Source organism: Trypanosoma theileri, assembly GCF_002087225.1.
Source record: "Trypanosoma theileri isolate Edinburgh chromosome Unknown TM35_Tth_16_V1, whole genome shotgun sequence".
NCBI lineage: Eukaryota > Euglenozoa > Kinetoplastea > Trypanosomatida > Trypanosomatidae > Trypanosoma > Trypanosoma theileri.
Genome location: NW_021639858.1, coordinates 286,960 through 305,904, shown reverse-complemented (window position 1 = coordinate 305,904; position 18,945 = coordinate 286,960). Strand labels below are relative to the sequence as shown.

General features: G+C 37.2%; 9 protein-coding genes across 9 annotated transcripts; all 9 read left to right on the top strand.

Moving 5' to 3' along the window:
• Positions 1–48: 48 nt before the first annotated feature.
• On the top strand, positions 49–1,032 carry TM35_000162130 (uncharacterized protein; the record flags this gene model as incomplete). The annotated part of the gene is made up of 1 exon (XM_029026085.1): positions 49–1,032. One exon carries the CDS (start codon positions 49–51, stop codon positions 1,030–1,032), a length of 984 nt encoding a protein of 327 aa, XP_028882641.1.
• A 280-nt stretch (positions 1,033–1,312) lies between these two features.
• On the top strand, positions 1,313–3,775 carry TM35_000162120 (ribosome biogenesis protein ERB1; the record flags this gene model as incomplete). Its single annotated transcript, XM_029026084.1, has 1 exon — positions 1,313–3,775. The coding sequence occupies one exon, from the start codon at positions 1,313–1,315 to the stop codon at positions 3,773–3,775; it is 2,463 nt and encodes an 820-aa protein (XP_028882640.1).
• Positions 3,776–4,232: 457 nt separating this feature from the next.
• TM35_000162110 (uncharacterized protein) lies at positions 4,233–4,814 on the top strand (the record flags this gene model as incomplete). Its single annotated transcript, XM_029026083.1, has 1 exon — positions 4,233–4,814. One exon carries the CDS (start codon positions 4,233–4,235, stop codon positions 4,812–4,814), a length of 582 nt encoding a protein of 193 aa, XP_028882639.1.
• Positions 4,815–5,038: 224 nt separating this feature from the next.
• TM35_000162100 (chromatin binding protein) lies at positions 5,039–6,802 on the top strand (the record flags this gene model as incomplete). The annotated part of the gene is made up of 1 exon (XM_029026082.1): positions 5,039–6,802. One exon carries the CDS (start codon positions 5,039–5,041, stop codon positions 6,800–6,802), a length of 1,764 nt encoding a protein of 587 aa, XP_028882638.1.
• A 519-nt stretch (positions 6,803–7,321) lies between these two features.
• TM35_000162090 (uncharacterized protein) lies at positions 7,322–9,322 on the top strand (the record flags this gene model as incomplete). The annotated part of the gene is made up of 1 exon (XM_029026081.1): positions 7,322–9,322. The coding sequence occupies one exon, from the start codon at positions 7,322–7,324 to the stop codon at positions 9,320–9,322; it is 2,001 nt and encodes a 666-aa protein (XP_028882637.1).
• A 692-nt stretch (positions 9,323–10,014) lies between these two features.
• On the top strand, positions 10,015–11,805 carry TM35_000162080 (uncharacterized protein; the record flags this gene model as incomplete). Its single annotated transcript, XM_029026080.1, has 1 exon — positions 10,015–11,805. The coding sequence occupies one exon, from the start codon at positions 10,015–10,017 to the stop codon at positions 11,803–11,805; it is 1,791 nt and encodes a 596-aa protein (XP_028882636.1).
• Positions 11,806–12,248: 443 nt separating this feature from the next.
• On the top strand, positions 12,249–14,177 carry TM35_000162070 (uncharacterized protein; the record flags this gene model as incomplete). Its single annotated transcript, XM_029026079.1, has 1 exon — positions 12,249–14,177. One exon carries the CDS (start codon positions 12,249–12,251, stop codon positions 14,175–14,177), a length of 1,929 nt encoding a protein of 642 aa, XP_028882635.1.
• Positions 14,178–14,604: 427 nt separating this feature from the next.
• Positions 14,605–16,368, top strand: TM35_000162060 (putative DNA ligase; the record flags this gene model as incomplete). Its single annotated transcript, XM_029026078.1, has 1 exon — positions 14,605–16,368. One exon carries the CDS (start codon positions 14,605–14,607, stop codon positions 16,366–16,368), a length of 1,764 nt encoding a protein of 587 aa, XP_028882634.1.
• Positions 16,369–16,715: 347 nt separating this feature from the next.
• Positions 16,716–18,797, top strand: TM35_000162050 (pumilio-repeat, RNA-binding protein; the record flags this gene model as incomplete). The annotated part of the gene is made up of 1 exon (XM_029026077.1): positions 16,716–18,797. One exon carries the CDS (start codon positions 16,716–16,718, stop codon positions 18,795–18,797), a length of 2,082 nt encoding a protein of 693 aa, XP_028882633.1.
• Between the last annotated feature and the right edge of the window lie 148 nt (positions 18,798–18,945).

Sequence of the window (18,945 nt, the reverse complement as noted above, 5' to 3'; positions counted from 1 at the left end):
ACAGATCCCATCTATTTTATTATTGTTTCTATACAGACTCCTTGCGGAATGATATTGCAACAAAATGGAGACGCTGCATCATCACCACCAATGCGTGAAAAGACATGTTCACCCACAGCTGCAGAAACATGTGCGGTAAATTCTAACATAGCGGCAAGGCCGAATCTTTCTTTTAAACTTCGCTCTAGAGACCCTAATCGTCGTGTAGTGAAGACAAAGAATCAAACAGTAGATATTTCTCCATCAGACATGAAAGAGAATAGAAATCACAGTTCATGGGATACTCCTTCCTTTGAACATAATGGAGGTGAATCAAAGGAAGAACAAGAAAATATGCAACGAGATTGGGCAAGAAACCTACAAAAATGTTTATTAGAAGCCGAGGCGGAACTTCAAAAGTCTAGAAAAGCTGCTGAAGTACGTGAACAGGAATTTTTGGCTGCATCTGTAGAGTTGGCACGACTTCGTGAGTTGGTATCAACACAAAATCAACGAATTGCAGAACTAGAGTGGAATTTAGATCAGACAAAACCTCTTATAGTGGGTAAAAATAGTACTACAGATACAAAGATAAACCCCACTATTATAGCTAATGTTTTCTCTCCTCCTCCTCCTCGTACTCCTCCTTCTGGTATTTCTGCTAATACTAGTTGTAGTAATGGTGATAATGCTGATAGCGAATCAAATGACATGGCGTCTTTAGAGGGACTTTCAATATCCGAAATTAAGAAAGTTGTTCATTCTGCAGCAGAGACATTGCGTCGAGTTGAGGCTCAGTATGAAAAAGAGAAACGACGACGACGTGCCCTAGAAAAAGAAAATGATGAACTTCATCATCAACTCAAATTGACACATCAAAAAGAAGGTAAAAAAAAACACCACGGTGATTCTTGCCATTCTTGTAATAACGAAACACACATGCACGTAATGAACTTTCTTCAGGGAGCGTTACAGCAATTTTTGATAGATGCTGCTGAGGTACAGGAACGTGTAAAGATGCCTGGTTCACACTGTACTAATGTACAATCTTGAAATTGCTATTTTTTTTTTTTTTTCGTTCTTTCTTTCTTTTTTTTTTTTTTACACCATGGAGAATATAGATATACACATATTAAAGATATATATATATATATATATATATATATATATACCACCTTCTATGTAAATGTACCTCTGTTGTTATTGTTGTTGTACTCGTTATTAATGGGTACTTAATAAATGTTTTATTTTTTACTTTTTACTTTTCCTTTATCTTCTCTTCTTTACTCTCTCAATTAACTTTTCTTTTTTTTTGTTTTTAGTAATATAGGAAATGCCCCCCAAGCGTGGTCCCACCACTCGCGGAACACGACGTGTCGAGACGCCCAGGAGTGCACGTAAGAAGCCTCCGACGGCATCTGACAGCGTTACTCCTCGTAAAGCCGCAGATGAATCTGCTATTGTAACACCAATAACTAATGAAACAGTAGCAGAAGCTATGGAGAATAATTTAATCTTGTCACCCCCACCTCAAATCCCATCACCAGAGGATGAAACACCGAATGAAAATCTTCCTCTTGGAACTACCGCAGCCTTATCCTTAAGGGATGAAATTATATGGAGTGATAATGATGATGAGGATGATGATGAAGGTGATGATGATGAGGATGTGTTTTTATTTCCTGATGCGCAGGATCTGGCAGGCGAAGAAAAAACCGAATCTGAAATTCTTCATCTTGGTACAACACAGAAATTGGATGAGTCCGACAGCAGTGAAGATGAAGCCACACTTAACCGTGTTGGTGATATCCCACTTGAGTGGTATAAGGATGAGACTCACTATGGATATGATATTGAGGGACGAAAGTTAATGAAGAGTGAACGAACCGCGTTGGAACGTCTCTTGGATGCAACAGATGATCCAAATGCGATGCGTACTATCTATGATGCCTTACATGATGAAAAGAAACAATTGAGTAATGCTGATTTACAGATGATCTTTAATCTTCAACGTAATCGAACACCAAATGCAAACTATAATATGTACACAGATGTGGTAACTGATACAGTTGAGTTTGATCCCCTTAATCATCCTCTGGCTAGAGGTACTGGACCATCTAAGAAAAAATTCCTTCCTCCAGATCATGACATGAAGGTTATCGCAAAGATGGTACGTCGTCTTATGAAGGCTGATAAAGATAAATCAGAAGATAAAGATCAAAAAAAGAAGGATGATGATAATACAACAGATGAGCTTACACTTCTTTGGGATGACACTAATGTGGAAATGGATACACATACAAAATTTAAATATCAACATCGTGTGCCAAAACCAAAGGTTCCACCACCAGGCACGTATGAAAGTTACCGTCCACCACCAGAGTATCTTCCAAGTGAAAAGGCAAAAGAACGTTTTGCTCGTCTACGCGCTATTGACAGAAAGGAACACTTCCTCCCACAAGCTTTTGATTCTTTACGACATGTCCCCTTTTATCATCATACTATTCAAGATCGTTATCAGCGTTGTCTTGATCTCGCCTTCTTTCCACGCGCCCAACGTACACGACTTGTTGTGGATCCATCTAAACTTCTTCCTGATCTTCCAGACCCACGTGATCTACGACCATATCCGGAGCGTCTCTCATTTCAGTATAAGGGACACACAGCGACAGTCCGCAGTATTTCTGTCAGTCCTAATGGACAATTTCTCGCGACCGGTTGTGATGATCATTTAGTACGTGTTTATGAAGTATTAACAGGTCGTTTGATGAAGCGTTATGATATGGGAGCACCAGTACAACAGGTTGAGTTCTGTCCAGTAAAAACGCTTAATATTTTGGCAGTTGCAGTGGAATACAGTCTTGTTTTTATTGTACCAAAGTTCGCTGCCCATCATGTGGTGAATGAACATACATTACGTCATCTTCGAGCTCCTGGTAATGCGGCAACAGGTACAAATGGTGAACACGTCTCTGGAGGAGAAGTTTCATTGGGAGGTGGTGGAATTGTACAAACTACCATGGATAAGGATGAATCTGCACATCGTATTTTACAAGATTTACATGATACAGAAGAACGTGAGAAACGTGCAGAATTTGTTGATGCTTCAGCTCAGGAACGCAGTGCTGGTATAGTCCTTAAGATTGCATTACATGGAAAGGTAAAGCGTTTTACATTTCATGCCCGTGGTGATTATCTATGTGCACTTTGCCCGAAGGATCATGTGAAGTACCGTCAAACTGTAATGTTACAACTATCCAAGCGGAAGGTATTCTGTCCCTTCCGTAAATTCGCAGAGATAGTTACAGATTGCAAATTTCATCCTCGTGAACCATTGTTCTTTCTATCTACAACTAATTCCGTACGGGTGTATAATCTTTTGGCTCATAAATTACAACGTCGTTACAAAGCCCCAGGAGGTGTTACCACTTGTTTATCTGTACACACAGAAGGTGATAACTTCCTTGTTGGGGATACCACAAGCCACACACAATGGTATGATTGTGATTTCTCAGACAAACCATACAAACGTATGCGGTCTCACAAGGGTGTGGTTAATGCCGTGGCGTACCACACAAACACCAACGCCTATCCTCTCTTCGCAACAGCCGCATCAGATGGACAAGTTCACGTATTTCATGGTATGGTATATGATGATTACAATAAAAATCCACTGCTGGTTCCTGTGAAGATTCTCAAACACCGACGAGCGGTGTACTCCCTCGCATGGCACCCTACCCTTCCATGGGTTTTTACTTCAACAGAAGATGGTATTGTGTCAGCATGGACAGAGTGAGGGTGAGAAGAAAAAAAAAAATATAGGGAAGGGGGGAATTATATTTCCTCTTCTGTGTAAAAAAAAAAAGATGATGATGATGAAAATCCCTCTTTTTGAAGGTAAATTGCTAAAAACGAATAATCGACTATGAGCATAATTTATTTTTGATGAGAGAAAGTCTTCCTTTACCATACATTTATACATATATATATTTATTTATATTTATTTATTTTTGTATGTGTGTGTGTGTGTGAGAAAGGGGGAGTGAATACACTCCTGATTTTTCTTTCTTTAACTCTCTTAATTATGTATAAACAGAAACGAACGTAACTCTATGACCAATTTTATTTTTTTGCTTTGCTTTGTATATGCAGTTTTTTTTTTCTGTTTTCTTTTTTTTTTGCTTTGATGGATCATTTCTTTGAAGGAAATAAATAAATAAATAAAGTGTTAGTTAGTTCTCTATCCTCTGTTAATGTCGTTTAAAAGATATTCACAATCGAAAGAAGGATTTGTAGAGTATTGTGCTTCTAAAGGGATCACAGTTATTGCCGATTACATTGTATTTCTTCTTTTGACAGAACTACCGGAAAATCCATGTGGTGCTATTGCAATAAATCTACTTCAGCGACAACAGGAAGGCTGCACTGTATTTGAATTAATGGACTTGTATGCATCACACTCCGCCTACAAGGCATTCCATTTAAATAGTTCCACAGAGTATGGATCTTCACAAGTGCCTTTTCCATCGGTTGTGGAATATGTGCAATTCCATGGTATTGGTATGTTAATAGAAGAATGGTTGTGTTACTTGGAGGATCAAAACCCGGATGATGTTATCATGGCTTCTCGTGTATTCTTTCAGGCAAAACATAGAGCCTTGCAATTTCATGATGTTCAACTCTCAAAAGAAAAGAATTCATCAAAGAAAAATGTTCTTCCTCTAGACACTGCAAAAGGGATCAACACTCAACATTGTTTGCAGGAAAAATTGGTTTTAACGGGGGATTTTGAAAATGTAAAGTTAAGTGAACTGATGCGAAATGCAGCAATTTAGTATTATATTGATTAGTTATTTTTTTTTTTTTGCATTTATTATCGTCTTTTATCCTCTCTTACAGTAATGATGAGCAAGATGACCCAACCATTTTACTTTTTTTTTAATCTTATTTACTTTTTACTCCTTCATGAACTAAAAGAGTGATGGTAAAAAGAAAAAAAAAAGATTATTATTGTTGCTATTGTTATGTTTCTCTCTTTCTCTCTTTCTTCAGTAAATCAATGGAGGGATCTGTAGCAAACACTCAACAAGGCATGCAAGAATTTCCCACACGCAAAGCCATCGCTGTTTGTGGGTGTGGCAATGATGGCCGTCTTGGGTTGGGATCGTGTGATTCACAAAATCGTATTACTCTCATTCCATTCTTTTTGGGTGGCACCAACAGTACTGATACTACTAATAGTAATAACAATGAGAAAAAGAATAATCATGATGGGAATATGCCTGGAATCATACAAACTTTACGTGTAGGTGGATATCACAACTTTGTAATCACTACAACAGGTGTATATGGATGGGGACTAAATGAAAATGGACAACTCGGTCTTGGTCGTGGTACCGCTGCGTCTGTACTGCAACCCACACGTATTAATTTCTTTGATGAACATCCCGTTATTGATATTTCATGCGGTGCCTATCATACCTTTGCGTGGACAGTCGATGGACTCTTTGCGTGTGGTAAGAATGACGAGGGTCAACTTGGTCTATCTACAGATAGCGATTATATGGAATTCACAATGGTTTTGAACGCTACTCAAATCAACAAGAATAAGAAGGAGGAGGAGGAGGAAGAGGAGAAGAAGAAAACTACTATCAATAAGACAACTGGGGAATCTTTAGGAGAATGTCGTTTGATTAAACGAGCCCAACTGACACATTTGAGTTGTGGAACCCATCATACATTACTTGCATTTCGTGATGTTGAGATAACAGCAGAAGAGGAGGAAACGGAAATAGAAAAAGAAACGGAATATGAGAAGGAAAGACGACGACAACACTTCCCACTTCTTATTCTAGCAACCGGAAAAGGTGATTTTGGTGAACTCGGATATGATGGAGACACGTGGTCAATACTTCAGGCAAAGGCAAAAAGAATGCAATCGGCACTTCAAGTGGAGATACAACAACATCATCAACAAAAAGGTCTTGAGAATAATACTGTTTCTGATTATCCAGAATTAATAGAAAAAAAATGGAAACCTCTTAAACAACGTCGAGCAGCGTTCTCTTCTACACGTTTTCAACCTGTGCGTCTACCTATGATAGTTGAACCCTCTGTAATCCCATCAAGTGTATATCCTCTTGAGATTATTAGTCTTCATGCAATGCATTTACACTCCAGTGTAGTTTTTCGAGATACTTCTCCAGGAAAAGATAATACATACTTAGATATAAATACAGGACGTATGAGAACTTTCCATTGGGGATGCTACTATTGTAACCAGGTTGAGGATGAAGCCTCATCTATTCCAAGGGAAGAGGAGGAAAAGAGTGGTGTTTCTCTGCATGCTGGAAATGAAACGATTTTCCGTTACCCAATGAATTCAACGTCAAGTAGTAAAGTTGAAGTGATGGGAAGTGGTATACTTGGATTGGGTGAAGAAGACTCATTTGAAACAACATGGGTCTCACTCCCACTTCCTCATCAGGTAGAAGATCTTCCTGTCCGTACTATTGATGGGAGGGAACATTACCTTATACTACTAGGAAATAGAATGGTACTTGGATTTGGTGATAACATGCATGGACAACTTGCTCTTGATGATAGTTTTGATGTTGTCCTAAGTCCCACTACTGTGATTCAAGTAGGTGATAAAGTGAAATGTCCCCCTCTTCCTTATTCCTCCTCTACTAGTACTTCCCACACTAATAATACTAGTACTAATACTTCCTCAGATACACTTTGGACAGTAGAGAGTATTTGTGATATGGCATGTGGGTTGCGTCACTCTGTCTTCGTTGTGGAGGTCCGCCCAAGTACATAGATTTACTTATTTCTGTTAAAGAAGAAGAAAAAAAAAAACGAAAAATAGAGGGAAGATGGGGAAACGGTGTGGAATTTGCAGATACTGCAGTGTTTTGCATGGAGTTGTTGTTTTTGTTGTTTTTTGTTCTCTCAGTATAACGAAAAGGATGGGAGGAAGAAAGCATATGGACGTTTACTCTTTTTTTTTTTCTTCTTTGCATTACTATATTTTATCCTTTATGATGATGTTGTATATTTTACTTTTTTTTCTTTTTGTATTGTGACGACGCATCCTTTACATTAATGCCTTGCGATGGCAAGAGGAAGGAGAGAGAAATTTAAACTATATTTTTCTTCTTTTTTCATACCTTCTACAAATATATATATATATATATATTATATATAACTGTGCTGCTTCATTTGGGTCCTTTTTTTTTTTCTTTTTCTTTTTATTGATGTTTTCTTTGAAGGCAGTACAGCACTAAACGTAAGAAGTGTTTCTGCTGTTTGCCAATCTATCAGACACAGAATATAATTAATGTTGCGCTTTACAACTGTTAGCACCATAAGACGCTGTGGGGCCAGAAGTTCAACAGCAAATCTTTGGTACTTGGTTTCTAGAAGCTGTAGTTCCCTCAATGGACCTAATTCAGATCTTCCTCTACATCCTCAATTGATTGAAGAGCTACAGGAGCTGTTAGAACGTGTTCCTTCAGAAAAATGGATTTCTGTTGGATCGCTTTATAATGATCTCTCTCTTGATAGTCGTCGACGGCATGTTCGCCCACACAAAACACTTGCTGCTGCACTTGCAAAAGCGGATGGACTTGGTATTTCTTTGAATCATAGTGGTCTTATGTTTTGTAAAGGTAATCCACCAAAAGATATTGAGGCTACAAGGGATACAGGTAATACCTGTAGTAGTAGTAGTATCAATAATCATAGTGGTAGTAGTCTAGGTCTTTCACAAGGTGCAGTTGTACATCCTGGAGTTCGAATAACGGTAGATTCACCAAATGATATGCCTTCAGTAGATTTTTACTATGATGTTGGACTGCGTGATTACCCTCCACCACCACCTGATTTTAATGTTACAACTTCTACCTTGCCTTCACCAATGTCAACAGGAAGTGACTCTGTCCTTTCACTTGCTAGCTTCGTCTCTTATATTCCTCCATTCTTTGTGCCATTAGAAGAAGTCCTGCAGGAAATGCCAGGTTACACAGAGGAACATATTGAGATGTATTTCAAACATCGTGCTTCAGAAATCGTCACAGTATTTGGTAAAAAATATATTCGTCTCTATGGTGGTTATGCAAAGTTTTCCTTGGATGGTTGTGAAGTAGCAGAAGAGCGATTTGCCCGCTATAGACCAGATCCTGCAGCGATGCAGCCATTTATTGCTGCCTTTGCTGGTGTGACGGGTCGATGGATGCCACTTCGTATTCTACTTGAACGGGCCGGGCATACAGCCGTTGCGGCATTGCCGTTTAAAGGACCTGCTGCTATTATTTACTTTGCACAGATGCAGCATGTATTTGCCTTTGCGGTTGACCGAGATGGAGGATCTGTGTTACTGCGACCACCGGGTTATAATGGACTCGAATGTGAAACCACCCCAACACCTAAATCGTGTAATTTTATTTTACGTAAGGTCCCTCAGGAGGGACAAGTAGATATTCGTCAAATTCAAGAATCCATACCTTCTCCTATACAGAATGAGGTGGAAATATTTTATGGTACACTTTTGCGTTTTTTTCATTTTCATGCAGCTGTATTTTCTCTTAGTGAAGATGGAGCTGTAGTAATGCGTCGACGGTTTAAAGATCGATTAGAAAAAAAACAACTATCACTCGAAGAACAATTGGAAATTGCTATTCAAGAACGAAATAAGAAAAAAATTCGTTCCATAAGACGACGGATAGCTTTTAGAAATGATCCATCTAATCCTTTTCATGACCCTGACAACCTCGCACGTGAAATTCATCGTTATCTTCCTAAGAAAGGTCATGTCCCGCTTAAAACATTTCTTAAAAAGAATATTCCAGAAGAGTTACTTAATTATCTTCCACGACGATTCTGGAATTTTTTTAGTAACTATCCACAATACTTTCAACATTTTGAATACCAGGTACCTGGACAATGGTGTGTAAGTAGACCTGGTCAACCACTTCCACGTGGTGTTATTAGACAAGATTTCTCAGATGAGGATCTGGTACGTCTGGTAGCGGAGTACTTGCAACAGCGTGGGGCTAAAGCGTGCTCTAATATTATTCTACATCTCCCTCGTGGAGCGCAAGAGGCTGTGCGAAAACGTTATGGTGGTGTCTTTTACCTTTTACAGGCGTTTCCACAATATTTTAATGTTGTGTTACCTTCTGAAACAGGAAATGTTGTAAGTGCTGCGATGGCTCATTTGGTAGAGCTTCCTGGTGCGGATTTTGGTGGTAGTGGTGGAGGTGGAGGTGGGAAATCACATGATAATAGCGATTTGAGAGATGAGGATGAAGGAAACGATACAGATGATGATTTTCCATAGCTTTGCTGGAACACTGCATATATATATATATATATATATATATATATATATATAATATTCACATTTACATAGAATAGGGTTGAGGAAAGTAGTGAAGGTGTGGGTAAGAGAGGATTGTGTGCGTGTGTGTGTGTGTTTGTCTCTCTCTCTCTCTCTCTCTCTCTCTCTCTCTCTGAGGTGACTGGTGAGATGGAAAAATATGAAGAAAAAGAAGAAGGCATAAAAGGCTGAAGAAGAAAATATTGCGATAGTTTGACTCTGTGACAAATACTTTCTTATTGTTGTCTTTTCTCTGATATGGGGAGAAGCATCATCGACATCATCAATGATAATAACAAATGCTAATAATGATAATAATATATACTGTGTATCTCTGTATCTCTTGTAATTCTTTTGATATTCAAGAGGATAGGAGGAAGTTTATTAATTAATTTATTTATTATTTGCATTTTTTTTTATTTACCCCTTTTTTTTTATTTTGAATATATTATCGCAAGTAAGAGAAAGGTGGAGAAGGGCGCGAGAAAAAGAAAGAAAAAAAGGTATAAAATAGTGAAACTCTCTCGAATGGCTCTTGCCTGTTGAAAGTAGCGAACTGTATAATACTATAAGAGAACCATATAACTCAAGAAAACGAAAGAATAAAAAAAAAAAAGAAGAGAAGGTAAAGCGAAAAGGATAGGAATATACACATGCAGATCAACCTTTCCCGGCGGAACCTCATTGAATTTGACTCTTCCGCCTTCACTACAGATGATGATCAAGAGGTTTTACGTTCCATTAAAGAGCTTAACATCTCTTTTAACAATATCTCCACTCTAAAAGGCCTCCATAGACTCTCTACCTTGACAACAGTTGATGTATCACATAATAGTATTGCCTCCCTTAGAGGACTCCCACTACCGTTGCGGAAATTAAATGCCTCTTTCAATGTACTCAGTGATCTCGACGGTTTGTTTCCGCTTCTTCACTTGGAAATTCTAGTGGTATCACATAATCAAATAACTAGTCTTCGAGGTTTGCCAGCGAAATTACGTATTATTGATGCCTCAAGTAATCGAATAACTTCAATTGTTGGAGTTGAAAAATGCAATGGATTAGAACAATTACAGATTTCTCAAAATATGATACGAACAGCAGAAGGTTTAGAATCCCTAAAATCACTTCACACACTAAAATCATTGATGATAGCTGAAAATCCTGTAACAAGAAGTCGTCGACACATTACTGCAGTTTCTTCGCTTCTCCCAGATAATTTAGAAATTGTGGATTTGCCATCATTTCCAAGAACAATGCAATCATCTGAAGTTTCTAGCCAAAGTAATAATACACATGATGTTTCCAGTAATGCCATATCGCTCAATACTACTAGTTTCAAAGATGCAATTAATCTCTCTGTACTTTCATCCACTAGCACAGGGAAAGTAAGTCATGAGACTTCTATTTATGGATGTCAATCGCAGGTTCCATCGTATCTTCATCACATACCACCAAAAGGGATTAGGCAAAATGAAGAGGAAACAGAAAATCTTATAAACAAGAAAGTAGTTTCTTTTGGTAGTGCTGAAAAATCCATAGAGAGACCACATTCTTCAGTTCCTTCTGTAACAGTCCCAATCCATTCCTCTGTTGGTACATCTATCACTGTAAATACATCACAAGATACAAGTATCACTCAACAACATCCGCAAATAGAAAGAGTAGAAAAGAGGCAAGAAGAAAAAATTATTACAGAAGTGGATATTTGTTTCTCTGAAATACCTACTAAACATGTCACAGAATCAATGGTGGAACGCCTTCAGTTTGAACTAGATGAATGTCGTAGAGTATGCGCCTTCTACAAAAAGGAAAATGCAGAACTACGTCATCGTATTCAATACTTGGAATTAGTAAATAAGCAACAATCAAAATCTAAGGAAGAGTCATTAGAAGGAAATCTTTTTCTACAACTTCCTTCTGCCTCTGGTTCTTCTCCAATGAAAATATCTGCTCTTCCTGATGCCTTAAATGGGGAAAGAAATATGAATCATAGCAATTTTTCTGTTAACCCTGTAAAAGAGGAAGTAAGAAAACCCTTAAATGAATCTGGACTCAATTGTGAAGAGAAGATTTTGCCAAATAACCATCACCGTCTTCACCAAGAGTTACAAGAACTACCAGGAGAAGTACTTTCTTTAGATGAAAAAGTTGAACTACGTCGTGGGGCACGTTCGTTGGCAGCATTATTTATGTCTCTCGTACCTGTATCGACGAATAGTTTGAGTCCATCCGGCACTATATCCGCTGGGGATGCTCATACTAGTAATGACCATCAACACCAATCGCCTTCCTGTGCAAGTGGGATGGACTACAACCATAACAGCGGTGGTCCATGTAGTTCAGAACGACAACGAGAAAATCAACAACAGAATGTGGAAGCTGGGAGGCGTAAACGGACAGTGTCATTTGGTGGTTTCGCATATTACTCACCTCCGCAGTGGTAAATGTAGATATCACATTGACATTAACTTACAGATTATTCTTCTTGGTGTTGTGTTTTTCGTCTGTTTTTTTTTTTTATTTATTTATTTAGAAAAAGCTTGGATTCGTGTGTATGTGTCTTGTTTTTTCTCTGTGGTATCAGACTATTTCTTTGTGATTTTTTTTTCTATATATATATATATATATATATATATATATATATATGCGTGTTTCTTGCCTTTTTTTTTACTTTTTACTTTTTCAGTCATTCTATCCCTTTTCAGTTTCCTTTTCTGTGATGTGTAATATGCATTCATATGTTTGTAAGAAGTAATGAGGGTTATCGACACTGAAATATTTTACAACCTATCTTTTTTTTTTTAATTATTTTCGTGTTTATTTATTTTTTATTATTATTGTTTAATTATTATTTCCCCCTTTAGGCGGGAAAAGAGAGTGTGGGGTGATGCCCCGATCATGCTCAGTAAAAGATGAAGAAAAAGGTTTTAGTCAGCGAAAGAAACGCATTGGGGCAGATAATTCTACAAATTGCTTAATACTACACTCGTTTGATAGTCAAGATCCTGTATCGATGACATGTGTAGCTGATATTCATCAACCAGGTGAATTATGTGATAAACTTCAACCTTTGATTACATTTGGTGGAAGTGAGGAAGGAACGGTAATGGCATTTCAATCTTGGAATGGAAAACCAGTGAAAAGAACCAAAGAAACAGATATGGCATCTGTGACTGCATTGCTAGTAATACCATCACACTCATGGATCTGCTGTGGTGATGAAAAGGGTGGTATTACAATCTTTCGACTCTCCGTAGGGCGGGAAAAAGAAGAAAATGAAGTTAATATGTCTCTTCTTTTTTCTTCTAATAAAGGTCATTCCTCTTCCGTTACGTGTTTTGCAACAGATGGTGATAATTTTGTTTACAGTGGCTCCATAGATGGTATTCTTATTTCATGGAAGTTACAGGAAACTATTAATTTAAATAAGAAAATTGGACATCATACAGGAGAATTATCTCAGATTCTTACAGTAGGTAATAAATATCTTCTTTCAGTTGGGCCAAACTCTCCTGCCATTCACGTCTGGCCACTAGGAGGAGAAGAAAAAGAAAAAGAAGAAGAAGGAGAATCAACACAAAATCCATTCTCTCTACGGGGCCATACTGGTGGTGTACTTTGCTCACTTTATCTAAAAGGTTCTCGTAATGGGGATGGTATTCTTTGGAGTGGCGGAGATGACTGTTTTATTCGTATTTGGGATTTAAATAACCCTGTGCATCTTAATTCTCGTATCGCTTCAAATAGTAAAGATGTGAAAATAATGATGAAAGATAATTCCTTAAGTGAATATAGTGATGAATATGATGATGATGAAATGGATGATTCTATGCAAGATAATTCAATTCGGATGCTTATTGGACATAAAAGAACAGTTGTTGCTCTACGTGAAGCTCATGGAATAGTCTTCTCGTGTGATGTATCAGGTTCATTTTTAGCTTGGAATCCTCATCGTTATTGGCTTCTGCATGCCTTTTCAGTGCCTCTTGGAAGAGGACTGCAGAGGACACCATCTATTGTTGGTAATAACAATGATGTTACTGAAGATAAGGAAACTTTTAACAGTAATGAAATCGTCTATGGGGCGAGATGTCTTGGTTTTATGGAGGGTTTTTATTGGATTATTGATACACTTAGTGGTCCACAGAGTGTATATATGCCCAATCATCCGCGTCTTAGGAAGTCATTATCTTACAGTGAAGTAGATAATCCAGAAACTGTTAACGAAATTATAGATGAAAGTGTGATGATGAATAGATTTGTAAACTATGTGCAAGAAACATTGGATTTCTTTCTTCATTACATAGGGACTCATAGCGAAATCTTCGCTACCTCTGTCAATGCTCAGTTACTTGAACGAAATGACAAGAAGAAAGAACTGTTACTTTCAACTGCGGTGATGGCAACAAACTGCTACCACGTACAGTCATTATCATCACCAGTTTCTTTTAATAACCCAATTCAAGAGAAAATGAAAAATGATTGTAATGATATAATTCCTTCAGTGCACAGTAATTTCACTGATGTGAATAATTTACAAACACAACAAATGGATTTGGAACGGGAACGTCAACGGCTGCAAAAGGAGGCGATGCACTTAGACGATAAAGTTCTGGCGGTGGCCCGATTGGAGGCAGAACTCATAGAAATGAAAAAACAGCAGGAGTCTCGTGATGCTGAGCGTGAGGATCTTCTCCGATCTCTTATGAAACGGGAACAGGAACGAGAACAACAGTTGGCCCAAGTAAGTACTGAACTTTCTTTCCTGCGACTCAAATATGCTGATTGGGGTAGTGTAGTGGAAAAGCAACACTAGGAATGAGAGATAGTGTGTGAATATACCTTTGGTTTTGGCGTATATATATATATATATATATATATATATATATATATATATGTCTGTGTGTGTGTTTGTTTTTTTCTTTTTTACTTCTGGGTGCGTGTTAGTGCTGTTGTTTGAGGTTTTTTGTTTGTTTGTTTGTTGCCTTCTTTCTTTATTTGGTTTAAAGTTGTAATTCTACTGTTATGACGCAAAAATTTATAATGTGACCCACTGATAATCATATGGATTCTCTATGCGAGAGACACACATACACTATGGTTTCTCTTTATTTATTTTTTTCTTATATATGTATTTATGTATTTATAAAACAGTGCATTGGGAATTCTCAGCTATTGAAACTACTATCAAAGTAGACTAATCCCCTAAAAAACAAAAGAAAAAAAAGAAAAAGAAAAAAAAAATGTTTCGGCTTCACCGCATTCTACGTAGTTTGCCTTTTGAGCCGATGGCTTTATCAGCCTTTGAAACCATAGAACGTGTATCCACATCTTCAGGAGTTGGAACATCATCAAAAGCATCCACTTCACAAAATCCATTGTATTTTATTTCCCCTAAACACGATGGGGTTCGTATAGTTTCATATGTTAGTGAACGTGCAGAATCTCAAAAATCTACATGTTTTTCTAGATTTGGGAGACCTGTACATGGTATGTTCTGGATTGAAGAAGAACTACAACTCTTACGTTGGCTTTGTGGAGACCCTCGCTTGGTATTGGATGGTGAATTATATATTCATAGAGAATCATCAGATGATTCAGATAATGAAAATGGTGTAAAAACTGGTTTTTTAGCCGTTTCAGCGTTAGTGCATCGTCTACGTGGACCTAAATCTGCCTGTTCAACAGAGGAAGAAGTTCTTAGCTACGTTGCCTCATTACCTCGTTTCTGTATTTTTGATATTGTTTCATTTCAACCTTCGGATAATATTAATTTAAATAATGAAAAAAGTGTTAGAGGTCTTTCACAAATTGAGAAGGAACGATTGATTATTATCCTTGAGGTAATGAAAGCCAATCATATTTCTGATATGGAATTACTTCGTGTTATTCCCAATTATTCAGTGTTTTCTCAACGACTCAAGGCGATGAATTTCTTGATGAGTCTCTTACAGAGAGCCTATTCCTCTCCTATTTTGTTTCCTGGAAGAAATCCTACTAATAATACTAATGTCACAGATTCTGCTTTTGCGGCTTCTCATTTACTTAAATCAAATAAACGAATTAAACAAAAAGGAATAACTACTAATTCTAAAAATATTGGAGGAGAATATGTTCAACTTATTCAATACTCAATCCTTCACTCTCTTGAAGACGCGAAGCGTGTCTATCTGAATAAGTATGTATCTAATGGATATGAGGGGGCAGTTATTCGAAGTGCAACAAATGTGTATGAAGTGAGGGAAAAGGAAAAGGGTATGTTACTTGGTTTATTAGAGCCTATCCTTCCTGGTAGTGAAAATCTAGTGGTTAACACTAAGGGTTCACGGCGACGAGGACAACATATACATAATGAGGAATCTACTTCACTTCTTTGTACATATACTAGTGATAAACCTGCTAATACAGTGAATGATGATACATCTAATTTGAGTGAGATAGAACAAAGTAAAGCAGAGGATGCTAATCATGAAGAAATTGCAAAAATAGTATTGAAACGGGCTAAACAAAATACCAGACGAAGTAGCACAGTAGTAAAGTTACTCCCATTTTGTGATAAGGAATATGCTATCCTAAAACCACTCTTGAAACTACCTTCTAGTAACCCACGAGCTCGTAGACTTGTGAGTATTCCTCTTTCTTCTCTTCATGAAGGGCGTAGTGCTATTACAACTCCTAAAACATCTATTGGAAGAGCGGCATCTGAGAAAAATAAAGATAGTAAAGTAGTGGTTTTTTACGGACTTCAATGTCTTAGCGATACAGGTCGTGTGTTTAATGTTCCATTACCAAAGATGGATGTAACGAAACAGCGGGCACTTTTAAATCATCTCTTGGAAGTTACTGGAGGATCTAAAAAAAGAGGAAAATCAGATACCCGACAGGTGGGTCGCCGATCTTTAACAGGATTGTACGCTACTGTGAAGTTTCCCACTCTTACAGAGCATGGGATTCCACGTTTTGGTCAAGTAAAGGCCATTCGTGGGGGAAAGGGATGGTTTATGTGAAGAATCATCATTATGATAACATTCAGATATTTATTATTATTATTTTATTTATTCTTTTTTTTTTCTTTCTTTTTAACCAGTATCTCTCTTGGTCTAAACCTCCTATCTCAAATTACTGCAATGGATTAGAACAGGTGTTTCTGTTGATGAATGTATTTTGTTATTATCATTTCCTCTTTTCTTTATTTTCTTCACTTTTTTTCTTTTGTATTTCTTTTTTTTTTTATGTGATTTTCCTTTAAGAAGGAGAAGAAACAGGGAGGGGAATATTTTAAACGAGGTCACGTAAAGAAAAGAGTAAAAAAGAAGAAAAGAAGAAAAGAAAACAACAAAAAAAAAAAACAATAATGGGAAAGAAAGCCACATTTGAGCGAGCACATCAAAGGCAACTTCGCCATACGAGAGAACAGCGTGATCGTAAGACTGCAGCTGTTAGGGCAACACGCCGTGGAGAGGATTCTACCGTTCGCCTCATTCAACGTACGACGCCTACAAGGGCAATTGTATCCGATGAAAAAAAGATCATGCTTGTAGAGCAGTTTGCTCAAGCTTGCCGTCTTCCTGCCACATGTGAAGATCTTTGTACTTTACTTCGTCAAGCAGGAGGTGAGGAAACACAAGATGTTGATGTCTCTCGTAAACGACCACGTGAAAACTCTGAGAAAGATGAATCGGTTTTATCTTCTATTGTTGATGCATTTCTTCAGCTTGAAAACCAAGCTGTAACGACAGCAGATGAAGGTAATGATAATAATAATGATGATAATAATAATAATAATAATAATAATAATAATAATGGAGAGGAACCTGTTTCACTTTTAGAGGATGTTATTCAAAATGAATGTGGAGGACGTGTGGTTTGCGCTTTAATATCCGCTGTAGATACTTGTAAATATGAAAAGAAGTTTTCTGTATTGGATGCTGTGACTAAACTCTTTGAAGAGAATGAAACATTATATGGACATTTTGTGGCTTGTAAAGTAATGAGTTCATTGGTCCAACATGGTGATCGTTCTATACAAAAAAGAATTCTCCAAGTGTTAAGACATCATGCAGTAACAGCGGAACAATTACAAGGACAACTCCGTAATCGTCATTCATCTGTGACGATACAACATCTTCTTGAACACTTTCCCACAGAGACGGCCGCATGGATAGGTGATACATTGGGTATCACAAAATGTGATGGAAAAACTAATAAAGAAAAGGAAGAAGAAAAACAAGAAGAATTAATTTCATTAATTCTTGATCCTGTGGCATCACCTGTTGTACGTGCCTTCTTTCTTCGATCAAATTCTCGTTTATCTTTTATGAAATCTATTGATATTTCAAAACTTCTAGAAAGTAAACGAGGTTGTAAATTTTTACAAGAGGCTTTATTATCTTCTGAATTACAAAAATGGTCTTCAGATGAAGCTATTGAAGTATTGGATGTAGTTATGCCTCTTTGTGAAGATAAAATTGTGGAAATGTGTACTTCAAGTGATGCCAATTTTGTTGTTCAAGCTATTTTTGAACTTATTTCTCATACTGGAGAAACGGTAGCAAATGAACGTTTTAAACGCCTTTTGCATTTGTTAGGACCACATTTAACTTCCTTAATGACTCATCATATTGGAGTCCATGTGGTAGTTCATCTTATTGTGAAAACTATTACACTCACTACAAAATCTATAGTTGAAGAAATAGCAACTACACTTATTACACGGAATAATGTGGTCGATATGTTAAGAGATTCAAATGGCAGTTTGGTTGTACGAAAACTTTTGCCACTCTGCAAAGTGAAAAATTCTAAAATTGGTCAGTTACTTACAATTACCTTTGAAAAAGATATGACTTCTTTAATATATGATTCCATTGGAAATTTAACAGCTCAAGAATATATCAAGGTTTGTGGAGCTGAAGAACTTGCCCGTAAACTTATTAAAAATGATGAATTATTAACTATGTCTCAACATCCTTACGCTTCTCATGTTATAGGATGTCTTTTTGACCATGTGGGAGCGTCTACACATACGAGTCTCTGTAATGCCCTTCGTCCACATGTTGTAAATCTATCAACACATTTAAATGGTCGATTTGTTGTTGAGAAAGTGATTCATACAAATCGTGATATATGTGATCTTCTTCTTCGCGAATTTACTGCTCTCGCTTGTGAAAAAGGAACTCAACATGTACTTTGTACTTTGGTGGCTAATTTGGATCAACGTGGTAGACAAAAGGTGATAAGCACTGTAATTTCTGGACTTTATAATTTGGCTACCCAACAATGTAGCTCTGTTGTTTTACAAAAATTGATGCAGACAGATACCTCAGTCTTACAAGCAGTAAAAGAAGAGTTGTCACGGAAACCACATCTTCGAAACAATCTCGCTCAAAACTTTTTCGGTAAGTTTGTTGTGCAAATAAGTGAAGGAAGTGGGAATTGAGTGGACTTGAAAATTGAATGAACTATATTCCCCTTCTTCTTCTTCTATAGGAAGTGGGAGGAGAGAAGGTCCCCTTTAAGAGAAATGAAGAAAAAGGAAGAAAAAGAAAATAAAAAAAGATATATATATATATATATATATATATATA